This window comes from Rhinolophus ferrumequinum, chromosome 20 (assembly GCF_004115265.2).
Source record: "Rhinolophus ferrumequinum isolate MPI-CBG mRhiFer1 chromosome 20, mRhiFer1_v1.p, whole genome shotgun sequence".
NCBI classification, from domain to species: domain Eukaryota; kingdom Metazoa; phylum Chordata; class Mammalia; order Chiroptera; family Rhinolophidae; genus Rhinolophus; species Rhinolophus ferrumequinum.
In genome coordinates this window covers 12,206,798-12,219,586 of record NC_046303.1, presented here as the reverse complement: position 1 = coordinate 12,219,586, position 12,789 = coordinate 12,206,798, and the positions used below count along the sequence as shown (strand labels likewise).

Genomic DNA, 12,789 nt, shown 5'->3' with positions numbered 1-12,789 from the left:
GAAAATCTCCGCGTGTTACTTCCCTACCACAATTCCAGATCAGATTGGTCATGATCGTTAGAAGAAAATAAACTATCTGCACAGGGAAAAAGACTAAGATTGTACCCCCCAGAATATCCACTGTGGTTATCTCTGAGAGGCATGCTTGTAGGTTTCTTTAGTTCCTGTTTGTGTTTTCCTTATTTTTAACAATGAGCATGCATTACTCGTGGGGAAAAAAAAGTCAGTAAGTGTTATATTTTTTTAAACTGCCACTGTGCCTCAGGTGGTAAGTTCAGAATCCTTTGTGTCGCATATAAAGGTCCTCAAAATGTGGCCCCAGTCCCCGGGACCTTCAGCCCCAGTGCACTGCTTCCCACTCTTGTTATGGTTTAAAATATTTTTATGTCCTATTATAATGTCACCTTGATTAAATAGTGGTAGTACTTGTAATAGTGCTGAAACTAGCACATGAAAATACATAAGTTTGGAATAGAATTTAGATGAGAACAAAACATAATGAAGAAGGTCAAACAACCCCCATGATACTCTGTGTGTTAATTTAGAAATAAACACTCTGTAAACTACTGGAGATGACGCTTAGAAAATAAAATGGAGCATTAAAATAAAAATGCACTGTGGTGATGTAGACCTGTGCCTCCCGAGGCTGCATTTATTCCTATGGAAAAAATCAATTTTGAATTTTGTGTATATTGAATTATTTAAAGCCTTCAGGAACACATCCCTTGTGTGAAATGCAGCCACTTTGTTCTTCAGATTAATTTTTTGTAATTAAAATTATTATAGACCAGTTTTTAAATCGCAAATCTCATTTTAAAACACATTGGGACAGAAATAATAGGTTTTTATCTTTAAAGTCTAGAACATGAATGACTTTGATTAATAGGCCTGACCAATTGCTTTATCACTAGCTTAGTAACTTTAAGACAGTCTTTCCATGATAGTTTTAAAGGTTTCTAGGTTTAATGCTGTATATCCAGCGTCATAGGGACATCTAGGACAAACATTTTACATCCCAGAATTGAATGTTAGAATTGAAAAGAACCTTAGAGATCATTTTACAAAGGGGAAAACAGATGGTAAGAGGGCAGCTAAGAGAGACTGGCTCAGTCACACAACACTTCAAACAACTGCATTTTATATGTTTTATAGCGTGTTTCTAATTGTAGTCTTTATTTTCCAGTATCCTTTCCTCCCTTTTTATTTCCTTATATGTATTGAACTTTTCCCAGCATGATATTGATTTTATTAATAAGCTGGAGTTCAGATATATTGACACAGGGTAAGAGTGGGAATATCTATTTTTCTTTAAAAAAAAAAAATCTGTGTAGGCTTTTTTCCTACTCCAGACTTTTGGGATACATAACCTTGTAATTAGACTTTTTTCATCAGCTCCTAATACCAATAGGACCGTGCTACTGCATCCATTACAAAAGACATGATACTAACAGCGCATCAAATTCTGATGAACTTGTTCCTTATGGAGCTTCTCTCTCTCTTTTTTTTTTTTCCCCAAGATAATGCATATGGTAAAACATTACGGCAACACCACGGCTGGGTCGTTCGAGGAGTTTTTGCGGTAAGTGAATCTTCTGCCTCGTCATATTCTGATGGTCATAGCGAGTGCTGTTGCCTGGTGTGTGTGTGTGGTGTTTCTGTTTGCTTTTTTTTCGAGAATAAGAACAAAATGTTGCTTAGTGAATTTAAGTCTATGGGTCTTTGTTGTGTGGAAATGTTGGCAACAAAAACACCTTGAAGCTAATATAACACTGAATGCCAGCGATAATTGAAAATGTTTTTTAACAATTAAAAAATAGAAGTGTCTAGAACAGAAAAGACTGATGAAGAGTGTGCTCTACCCTCTCCAGTCCCGATGATCTTGTGGAGATTTGCCTCAGGAGCAGTTGCCCTTCTGATAAGGTAGTAAGGAGTATTGTTGGTATTTATTAGGCAGGAAGCTGCCAAGTACCATTTAGGGGAAACCATGATGCCCTCAAACTCATAGCTCCCTCTGCTGCCCGTTGTATTCAATGTTGTTCACTCAGATTTCAGGGTTTCTTTTCCCTACTTGAATGTCATCTTTGAATCTTAAGCGAATTGGGTGTGCCAGCAGCCAGGGCTGGAACGCCCTTCTTACCCGGGGAGTTCACTGTGGGGGTGTTTGCGTTCCTGTGTGTTGGCTCCTCTTCCCACCTCTCCTTCTTTGCCAGCATGTTGACCAGGCCCGCTCTGTGAAGCAGCAGGAGTAGGTGGCCCTGTATATCAGCACTAATGTGCCCTCTGTGATGCTTCCATCCAGGGAGAGGTCAGCCATAGTCTGGTGCAGCCGAGACAAGGCTGAGCCTCCTGTAGTGAGTGGTACCCTAAGAAACGCCATCGAATGTGAGTGTTGTTTGGAAGGTCGGGGGATAAAAATAGCCTTGTGGATGATGTTTCCTAGTAATTTAAAGGACAGGAGACATCATTTGCTTCAGGTGAGGACTGTTTAGGTCATGATTTATTAGGAGGCACATAAAGAAAGTGGGAAGAATTTACAGTGAAAGAAATCCAATTTTAGTGAAAATGAAGTCTTTTTTGAAAGCATGGAGATGAGTGGCTCCATCGCTTACTGGTCACTGGAACAGGAACGCGGCCGTTGCAGCTGCCAACTGCCCACACTTACCTTCAGTGCCTGTTTAATAATCGTAACAACAGCTATCACGTGACGCTATCGTACACGAGACATTGTGCTGGTACTTTCATGTTTATTGTCCTTGGTAATCTCAGGACTCAGGCCCACTCTTTTACAAATGCAGAACTATTCATTCCAGTCCCAAAGTGAGGCCCTGGCCGAGCCCAGGCCTGAACCCAGATCTGCTGTCTCCAGAGGCCCGTGCTCACTGCCCACATCACAGCTTTCCACAGTGGAGACAGAACAATTGAGAAGCCGCTGCTGAATGATGAGGCAGTGGGTGCTGCTACATCGTCAGTCTCCCTGAGTAAATACTGTGATTGCTGGCAGATGGCAGACACCCGCATTCCCTTGGTGAGATGACGAAGCATGAAAACACTGAGCTGCCCTGTGTCCAAGATACATAAACACAGTGTTTTTCAGTATAGAAGCTAAAGTTGTGCCCTGAAATATTAATGAGCCAAGAGACATAGCCAACAAGAATGCAACTATAGAAGAAAATTTATCATAAGCATGAGCCTTTAAAAGGACTTTTTAGCTTACGGCATCCCCTCCCCACCACTATATAGTAATTTAGACACATTATAATATATTGTAGAAATTGTGGTGGAATAGAAAGGGAAAAAATTAAAATTGCCCATATTCTCATGACTCCATAATAACTATTTTTTAACATTTTTGTGTTTTACCTTCTTAGCTTTTATTTTTATGTATTTTTACATATTCTTTTAAATATTGTTTTATTTAATTTTATATATTTACCTAAATGTATATCTACTTGCAAATGTCTATATATCTTCATGTTTATATTATATGTGTATAATTATCTTTATTTTGTATGCTTTGTATATGCATATAATTTTTTGACATTTAGCTTGTGGTACAATTTTGTATTCTTTCCCCCTATTTTAATAGATTCTATCATGACCATTTTTAAATGCCACAAGAGTCTTTGAAAATCATTATTTGTAGTGACTGCATAATATTTCCCTAGGGTGGAGGTACCATAATTTATTTGTCCAATCCTCTGTGTTGGAAATTTAAGCTGCTTCTAAGTTTGTTATTACAGATAAAACAGCATCCGTTCACATGCACTTTTGATTACAACTCTTATTTCCTCAAAATAGGTTCCTAGAATTAGAATTGCTCTGTCTAATGTGATACCCGTAACTCCAACCACACCCTGTCATTGTGAGCATTTACCACGCACTATACATCTAGAAAGTTACTAATTTCATAACTGAGGTAGGTTCTCTTATTTGCCCCACTTATAGACCAAAAAACCCGAGACACAAAGAGGTGAGGTCATATATCCAAAGTTATAGGGTAAGAGTATTTTCAAGGCTCTTCATATTGTTGCCAATAATTTTTGAAGTTGCTGGTTTTTAAGAAAACAGATTATGCCGAGCATTTGGCAACGGCCTTATCAATAGAAGAGCTAGCCTGACCCCTCTCAGCCTCTCTGCTGTTATTCTCCACATTATTCCTACTTTAGAAAGTTTGTTGTTTCCTAATGTGCTAATTAATTAGTGGGGGCAAATTCATTTAACTGATCCCTGTTGCTCAGGGCAACAGCTTTTCGACTCAAGGCATTTGACTCATTCACCAGCCAAATGGTGAACTTGTAGCTTCAAACAGTTGTAATCTATGGAACTGACACCTGGGCCAGGTTCTGCCTCCAGCTATCCATCACTTGACCCTTTGGGTTTCCTCTCTGGTTGATTTCTATCATTAGTTCCCAAATAGACTTGGCTGTATCACAGTCCTCTAGGAGCCTTGAGAAATTCCCTGGGCCTCACTCTGGGAAAACTTTTTATGTTTTTTATTTTACTTAAACATTTGTACGTAGGGTTTGGTTTTGTTTTTTTATCATAAAGTCCAAAAAAGTTATAACAGAAAATCACAGTGCCTCTCTTTTTCCTCCCTACTTCCCAGACTCACTCCAAAGAAGCTGCCGCCCCCCTCTGCTGTGGCTATTTCTTCTTACGCCTCCGTAATTCTAAGAATGTTTATGATTCTTGGTGGCCTTGCCAGTTTTAGTCATTAATGTTGACTTTCTGTTATAGACTAGAATGTATCACTACCTCACCTCCCCTGCCTCCACCTCCCCAATATAATGATACACAAGTTAACATTATGATGACGAGCCAACATTCTACGGTTTTTTTGTTGGTGTTCCTTCTTATATGTTGTTATTTTTTTCTGCACCATCAAGGCTCTCAAATTGCCATCACTCTCAACTCAAATGTATCAGATGATATATGGATTTTTTTTCTTGGAGACTTCCTCTTCAGAACTTTCTAAACTATTATTCCATCCTGAATTAGTTGTTCAGGCCTGTTGTACTGCTATTACCCTAGGACTTTTCTTCACAAGTTTTTCTGTTAAAAAACACCTCACCCTAATTTCATTTCCCATGTCCTATGGCTTCCTGTCTCTTGAGCTAATCTGTTGTTTTGGTGGTGTCCATCCTCCGGTAGCTGCCTAAGAAAAGGTACAAGGGAGCTACATTGTTGAATGCCTACATGCCTGAAAATGTCTTTATTCTGCCCTTTTTTCTAGAGTGATGCTTTGGCTGGTATAGGGTTCTAGGTTAACATTAATTTTCTCTCAGAATTTCAAAGGCATACCTCTATTGTCCTCCAGCTTCTGCTGTTACTACTATAAATTTAATGTCATTCTAATTCCTGTTCCATTTTATGTAAACTGATCCTCCTCTTATTCTGGATGCTTTTAGGAGCTTTTGCTTATCCCCACATTCCAAAATGTTATGACGTTCCCCTTTTGGTCTTTATCATTCCTTATGCTGAGCACTTGGGTGGCTCTTTAAATCTGGAGACTCATATACTTCAATTTTGGGAGATCTTCTCACACTATAATTTTGGATAATTGCCTTCCTTTATTCTCTGCAGTCTCCCTTGCACTGCCATTATTCGAGTATTTATTATGTGCCAGGCAATGGGCTCAGTACTTCATATAGATCCCACTAATCCTTCAAATAAGGGAAGTGGTATGAGTTGTCTTCTACAGATGAGGACACTAAGGTTCTGGGAGGTTAAGCACCTGCTTACATTGCTCAAGCTAATATGTGAAAGATGTAGGATTCAAAGCCAGGTCTCCTTCACCCAAGCCTGTGCTTTAACCTTTGCGTGATACGTGCCAGTCACTCTCCAGTCAGTGAGAGGAGGGTTGATTCTCAAAGAATTTCACATTCAAAGTACAAGGACACTCAAGAAAGCAACTGACGAATGATAGTTCAAGATCCTAAAAAGTCTCCAGAGATCTCGGCAGAGCCAACCCAATGGATGCCAGACAGCCGATTTTAGCGAGCTTAGGGAACAGTTGGCCTGCAAAGGGAGGGGAGCTATAAGGAGCCTAGAAAATCGATCAGGGGAGTGCCGTGTTGTGGCAGTGTGGCTGGAAAAGCAGAGAGACCGTCCTGATGTTAGGTCGTGGCCCAGGCCCTCATTAGCTATGGGAAGTTCATCTGTAAAATAGGGATGTAAACTGGACAGGGTTCTCGTAAAGATGAACAGGGATACAATACATTGAAGCATCAGTGCACAAGCAAACAACAAATGTTAGGTCCCTTCCTTTTCAGAAAATGTCCCATCAAGAGTGAAAAGGAAATGGTATCCACGTGGGGGGAAATGGGAGATACGCAAAGACACGTATGTGTGAACACGAGACACACGTAGGAGAGTGAGAGGCCCTGGAAAGCTGGCCATGTGGGAACCAAGACTGTGGTAGCAGCGTGCATACAGGTAGACAAGGGGAGCAGTCTGGACCACACTGAACGAGAAGGGGGCTGTTCTCAAGCTCGTTCTCTCAGCATTGCCTGACTTGATAGCATTACTCACCTTCAAGATGGCCCAAGTCCATACTTGCTACTTCTAGCCTTAAAATTATATGATTTGGTGCTTGAAAAAATATTTTAGAGTCCATGAATTGGAAGGGTATATTCCTACTTTTTTTTTACTCTTGCTCTCAGTTGTGTGTGTGTGTGTGTGAGAGAGAGAGAGAGAGAGAGAGAGAGAGAGAGAGACAGAGAGAGAGAGAGGGAGAGACAATGCATGCACTCGTGCATAAGAGTAAAGCATGAGAGACAGAGACACGTGACGCAGATTCTCACGGGCAATTCTTTTGCAGTTAGCTTTGAGGGCGGCTCCATCCTATGAAGATTTTGTGGCCGCGTTAACCATCAAGGAAGGCGACCACCTGAAAGCAGCTTTCGGCGTTGGGATGCAGAGGGACCTCAGCCTTTACCTCCCTGCCATGGAAAAGCAGCTGGCAATCCTGGACACTTTATACGAGGTCCACGGACTGGAGTCTGACGAGGTGGTGTGACGTCCGCAGGACCGCGCCGCCTGCTAACTTCAGGGAATAACGTTTGCTGAAGTGTTTTGTTGCCCTGCTTAATTTCCAGCAGCAACTTCAACCCTCTCCACCCCTTCCTCGGCGGATGGAGGAGGGGAGGCAAAGCCTAGTGCTTTTATGTATAATTTTTTTAAATTGCTTATGTGTTTTTGTGTGTTTAAAAATCAAGGTGCTATAAATTTCAGTTCAAAGGGCCTCCTGGAAACCAAATCATAACTGTTATATAGACTTGAACAGCAAGTTATAAGAGCAGATTTGACAAATGAATTTCTTGGTATTATGTTTTGTTTTGTTTTGTTTTGTTTTTAGCTTTGAGTTTCAATGGGCCACCCAAACCCAAGGTGAAAATGAGCAAATTCTGTACCAAGGACTAGAACTTATAGCCAGTGTTTCAGTCAACTTAGAGTCAGACTGAAACACTGGAGGGAGCTACGCCCCGTTGTCAACGCGGTTGAAATGTAGCCGTGTCTATGCCTAGACGCCCTTCAGAGAATGTTCTTCTGCATGGCTCTGTGGGCGAGAAGAGCCTGTGTCATCCAGGTGCTCGGGCATCGGTATGACCACGGAAGTGTGGGAGGTAGAAGACATACAGGATGAGCGCCATCGTGTTTACGGGCAGGAACACTGTGGTTCCGGAGAGATGAGTGGTGCGCCCTACCTCCAACCTGGAGGGCAGTGTGGAAGCATTGGGACAGGCCCTCCGAGGTGGCCCACCTGGTGCCCATCTCTGGCAGCACGCTTTCCCAGGCCTTATCTCAGTTGGACATCACCGTGAAGCTGTGACATTCAGGGATTATTACCCAGTTTCAGAAAGAACGATGAGAGATCGAGGGATTTGCTCACAGTCATACAGACGCTAAGTAGAGGGGCCAGGTGATTTCTAGTATGATCTAGTATGACCTCTGCATACATAGAGTGGTTCTTCAAACAGCAAACCCCAGGCCTTACCCCAACCCTGCGCAACCAGAATTGGCGGGCGGGGGAGATCTTTGAGTCCACTTTTCAAGTTATTCTTGGTGCGCACGGGTTGAAGAACCACGAAGTTAATTTCTCATTTGCAGGATTCCCAGTCGCATGAACTAAAGGATGTGTCCTTTTTTCCAAAGAGGAGGAGACTGTGGTTGCAATAAAGTAGTGAAAGCGAGAGTGAGAAGGGGACCGAGTTCACGCAGCCGCTTTCTTCACTGAACCAGCGTTGGCGCCCAGCGGCAGGCCTTGCTGTCACATCCACGGACCGTGGTTCCCAGGGGCTCTCTGATCAGTCTTGCTTTAATCAGCAATGGTGCAGAGCAAGCTAAATGCATCTGCTTATCAAGCCCAAAAGCTTTGGGGACCATGTCAAAGTTAGTGGTGGGATTTAATTCTTTCATAAAACAATCTTGTATAGAGGAGTCTTTCACTCCTGAAAAGAGTGACACTAGGACCGTGGCCCTACTCTCTCGGAGGGCCACGCTGCCAAGTGTGTGGGACAGAAGCCACAGGTGCCTTCCGCGTTAGACGCTGCTTCCTTGTAGGAGCGGGAAGGGACTTTCCAGCATGCGGTCGTTCCCAGGGTAGAAGGCGAGTTCCTTTGAAGGGCGCAGGTGAACGCCACCTGAGCAGTCCCTAGGGCAAACAGAACCCTCTCCTTAGGCAGAGAGATTAGTGCAAGGAGGGTGTTGATTTTGTCTTTTGTCTGTTTTTAAACAAATGGACATTTATTTAGCTCACATTAATGATACAGGTATCCTGCTCACATAAGGGCTTCTGGAAAAGGCTTAAACTTAGTAAAGCAACATCAAGTGTCTTAAGGCTGAGGAGGAAAAGGGTGCTAAAATGATGCTGATTCTTTTGTACTTTAGCATTTCCTGTTGGCAGCTGCTGAGGTATGTGTGTTGTCCCCACTGCCACCACCACCACGAGTAATCAGTGTGTCTTCCTCTCTGGTTAGTGTGACTATGATGGCGGCACTAGGGGCTAATTGAGACTTCCTGCCCTCAACGTAGTCTCCTAAAAGGGAAAAAGAAAAAAACAGCCAATCTTTGCTTGTACCTTAAATGAGACACGTGAGGCATTGCGTCATTGGGATGGGCTGCTACCAGGAGATCGTAAGTGTGGTGAATGAAACATGACCACGCTTACAGCTGCTCCCGTCACCTCAGGTCAACCCATGTGGTCTCTTGGAGCAGGTGGGCCCCCTGAAAATACCTCCGATTTGCCCCCGAAGCTCTGAATATACACAAAAAGAAAGCTGCTCAGGTGGCCATTTCCCACTTACGTAGTTACTGCCTTGGTGTATGTGACTCAGTTTCTGAGGAAGAAGGATTTATTATTATCTGGGATATTGGGAACCCAGATCAGAATAGCTTGAATAACTTGAACGAGTTATATTTTCTACTCATCCTTTTTCCCACCCTATAGGAAAGAGGTAATGTTTTTGGGTCGGTATTTTCCTCACTGGCACATATTAAATTTGCCTAAGATGTGTAAAGCCCTGAGAGTCCTTCAATAAAAATAACTAGAAATTGCACCTAATACTAGGTGATAAATTCAACTGGACCTGAAACTTGGCACAGGCAGAGCTTCCTCCTGAATCTACAGTATTAGCTTCTCCATTTTAAAGTCCTAATTTGTGCTAATTTGCTTGTACTATCCAAGAATGGGGCAAAGAGAAAAGATAATTAAGGCTTTCTCTCCATAATCCTGCAAGATTTAAAGACACCTAAGCTTTCTTTGACCCCGACAGTGAGAGGAAATCAGAAAATGGCTAGTATGATTGTTGACAGAACAGCCATCTTGCTCTCCTTGCTCAAACATTTTCGGGGTCTCTTTTCAAGAGGGACGTTAGAGAGATTCTGAAGAAAAAGGTAATGTGTCTTCTAGGTGTCAGTAGAGGCTAATAAGTAACATTTGGCTCCCATACACGTGGTTTCATCATATCTGCACATCTCTGCATATCTGCACATCTTGGGCTTTACACCCAAGAGGGATCAATGTGCATTTGTCTAACTGAACAAAATCCTTTCAAATATGGCATTTTTTTCCTTTGAAAGCAAATTTTACTGAAATAGCTAATCCTGGTGAAAAATGTTAAGTTGGAGGGATGTCTTTTGGGGGGGCAAAACCAACTTGTGACTGTGAGGTGATGATTTTCTCATCCGCTCTGCAGGGAGTTCTAGAAGTGGGGCTCTCAGAAGGGTGAGCATAGCGGCCCCCGGGGATTGACTTTGAAAGGCAGTGTTCGTGAGGTTGTGTAGGTAGTGACTTGAGGCACCTCGTCATCATTATGTGCCTGCCATTCTGAACATAAAGCGTCCCCAAATGTCGTATTCCATGATGAGGGATATGGGAACTACATAGTTCAGCCTTGCGGTGCCCCCCTCAGAGCACCAAACCCAATCCCCCCTGTTAGCTGTTCTGCCCTATTCCCCAGCAGCACCTTCCAGCACGTATGTGGAGCACCTGGCTCCGACCTAACCCAGAGTGAGGTGTCCAGGCGGTGGGGATTTGGTTCCCCTCCCCAACTGCAAGAGCTTAAAGAGCCCCTCTTCCCATTTGTAGCTGTAAAGCAGGTGGCCACCACGATGCGTGGCATTTAGGAAAGCAGATCTGTTATTAGGTGAGTGTCGCTGGCAAAGCGTGCAGTCTTCTCTGTTTTGATTATTAACTGCGTATATGTATGTATCCAAAAGGTTAATGCCTTCACCTTTATATTTTCAGAAAAGTATTTTTAATTTTAAAAACTATGTGGTAGGGACCAATAAATAAAGTACACTTTTCTTGATTCGGTTCGAAATAAGTGAAAGAGCTGAAGGAAGAGGTATCTTATTAAGGAAACGTAGTCTGATTGTGAAAGTCATATGTGAAGAAATATCATTTAAGGCAGTAGAGAGCGTCAGAGGGTCATGATCCATATAAGATGATGTGAAACATTTTGGAAACTTTCTGAAGGAAAGCTGTTTTTATGCTTTGTTGTTTTGGTTTTTTTTCCACTAAACGACCATGTCCTACGAGAAGTTGGTTACCCAATGGTGCATTTCTGAATCACTGATTAAAATCAGTTGCTTCTGATTTTAGACATAGGTTTTACAACTCTTCAGCTTCCCCACCTTTGTTTCATTCTTTTTTTAAGATGAACTATCAACCTTTTTTTACATTTTTAGATTTAGAATTTATACGTAAAATATATTTTAAGCCATTGTTCTATTAGCTGAGCTACTGAGTGTGTTTGGTCTTAGCGGGCCTGATCCAGGGTGCTCTTTGTGATCTGATACAGTCTGTCCAAAGACTTCAGCATGTAGAGTAAACCTGTGTTCCTGTGAAGTGTAGATAGAGTACTTAGAAATATGTTCTGTCTCTGGATGTCCCTTTGTAATCTGGAGTTGCTTACTCAGGGGTTTCATAATTATGACATAAAATATTCACTAGCTGTCTAATGGTACTTTAAGACTGCTTATCTATTACAAGGTTGTTAGGGGTTCTTTCAACAACTCTATGAACATACTGTTCACTAGACCATCTCTGTAAGCGTTGCCCGTTCCCATCCTGTTGCAGTCCATACTCCCGTGTACAGAGGCCCTTTGCATGATTCCTCGTTGCACTGCTGCATAAGGCACTCCGGGGCCTGATTAAGCGATTATGGACGGTACAGTGGACGCATGCATTGATCTTTCCCCTCCACTGTTTATATATATAGCCTTTCATTCAAAGGAAAACACATACCACTACTCTGTAACGCAAAAGTTTTCAAAATTCTTTGGTGACCCTTTTTAATCACTCCTCTTTCAGAGTGAACAGATGTTTTCAGCTAAGCTATGTGAGAACCCAAGGTGGAGATCCCACTTGCTTTAAGGACTATCCTTTCTGTTATATATATTTTAAAGCACAGTCACTATTTCCTCCCTGTACTTTATAAACAGAAACCACCCTGGGATGGTCGGTACCCCTTGCGAAGCTGATCTCATCCACAGACTCCGATGTATGTGTGTCTCTTTGTAAGTACATAAGGAGTCAGTGATGACAGGAAGGATGATCTAGAAGTAATTTCTGTTGCTTCCTGGAAGGCTAATGAGCCAGTCTCATGGCATGTTTGATGTATGAGTCCCCTATGCCATGACAGTTTCACTAGAATGTCAGTAAACAGCCCAACTACCTCATGTGAAATTGGCTGTGGACAATCTGTGTTAGATGAGACATGTGTTAAGGTCTATTTGATCTGGTTAATAGATTGGACAAAATGATGTCTCTATAAAGAAGAAACACATTAGACCAGATGCCAAAGGCTACGATGTACATAGATTTCCTTGAATTAATTTTTTAAGTCACTGTTTAATTCTACTCTCAGTATTCTTCTCTCAAATGTTTTGTGGTTTCATAAATCCATGCACTTTGAATATCTGTCACATGCAGTCTTATGTTACCTGCTCTTGTCCTTCCACATTTTGACTGAGCTTCATAATGACAGTAGAAAGCAAGTGTCAAGTGGTTTGTTGATTTCTTAATTTTAATGGAACTTTGCTTAGGCTATAATGTGTTGGAGCCTTTTAGGACCAATCGATGAATGAGGATTTCATGTTTAGGTTTCATGTAAAACTCTGTCCCAGTTCTTACTCTGTATCTTGTGGGGAGGTGGAAAAGGGAGGGTTTTACTTTTTTTGCAAAAATGTTTGAAAACATCTGTCAGATTTTATATTCGCTAGTTATAATAAACTTATTTTTAAATATTTTATCATGTGCTTCTCTTAAAGACGTTTGTGTGGTTT

The 12,789-nt window shown here is 41.9% G+C and overlaps 1 protein-coding gene across 2 annotated transcripts in view; it reads left to right on the top strand.

Moving 5' to 3' along the window:
- PLEKHA8 (pleckstrin homology domain containing A8) overlaps positions 1-7,073 on the top strand; it is a 48,247-nt gene extending 41,174 nt beyond the window's left edge. The window contains exons 13-14 of one of the 2 annotated variants that reach the window (XR_004421142.1): positions 1,518-1,579; positions 6,821-6,899. Coding sequence is in view for 1 of the 2 variants with exons in the window: in XM_033088175.1 (XP_032944066.1) it covers positions 1,518-1,579; positions 6,821-7,018 (260 nt within the window). In the remaining variant the exon portion in view is untranslated. Of the gene's footprint in view, positions 1-1,517; positions 1,580-6,820 lie in introns of both variants that reach the window. The other variant, XM_033088175.1, reaches the window with a different exon arrangement.
- Positions 7,074-12,789: the final 5,716 nt, after the last annotated feature.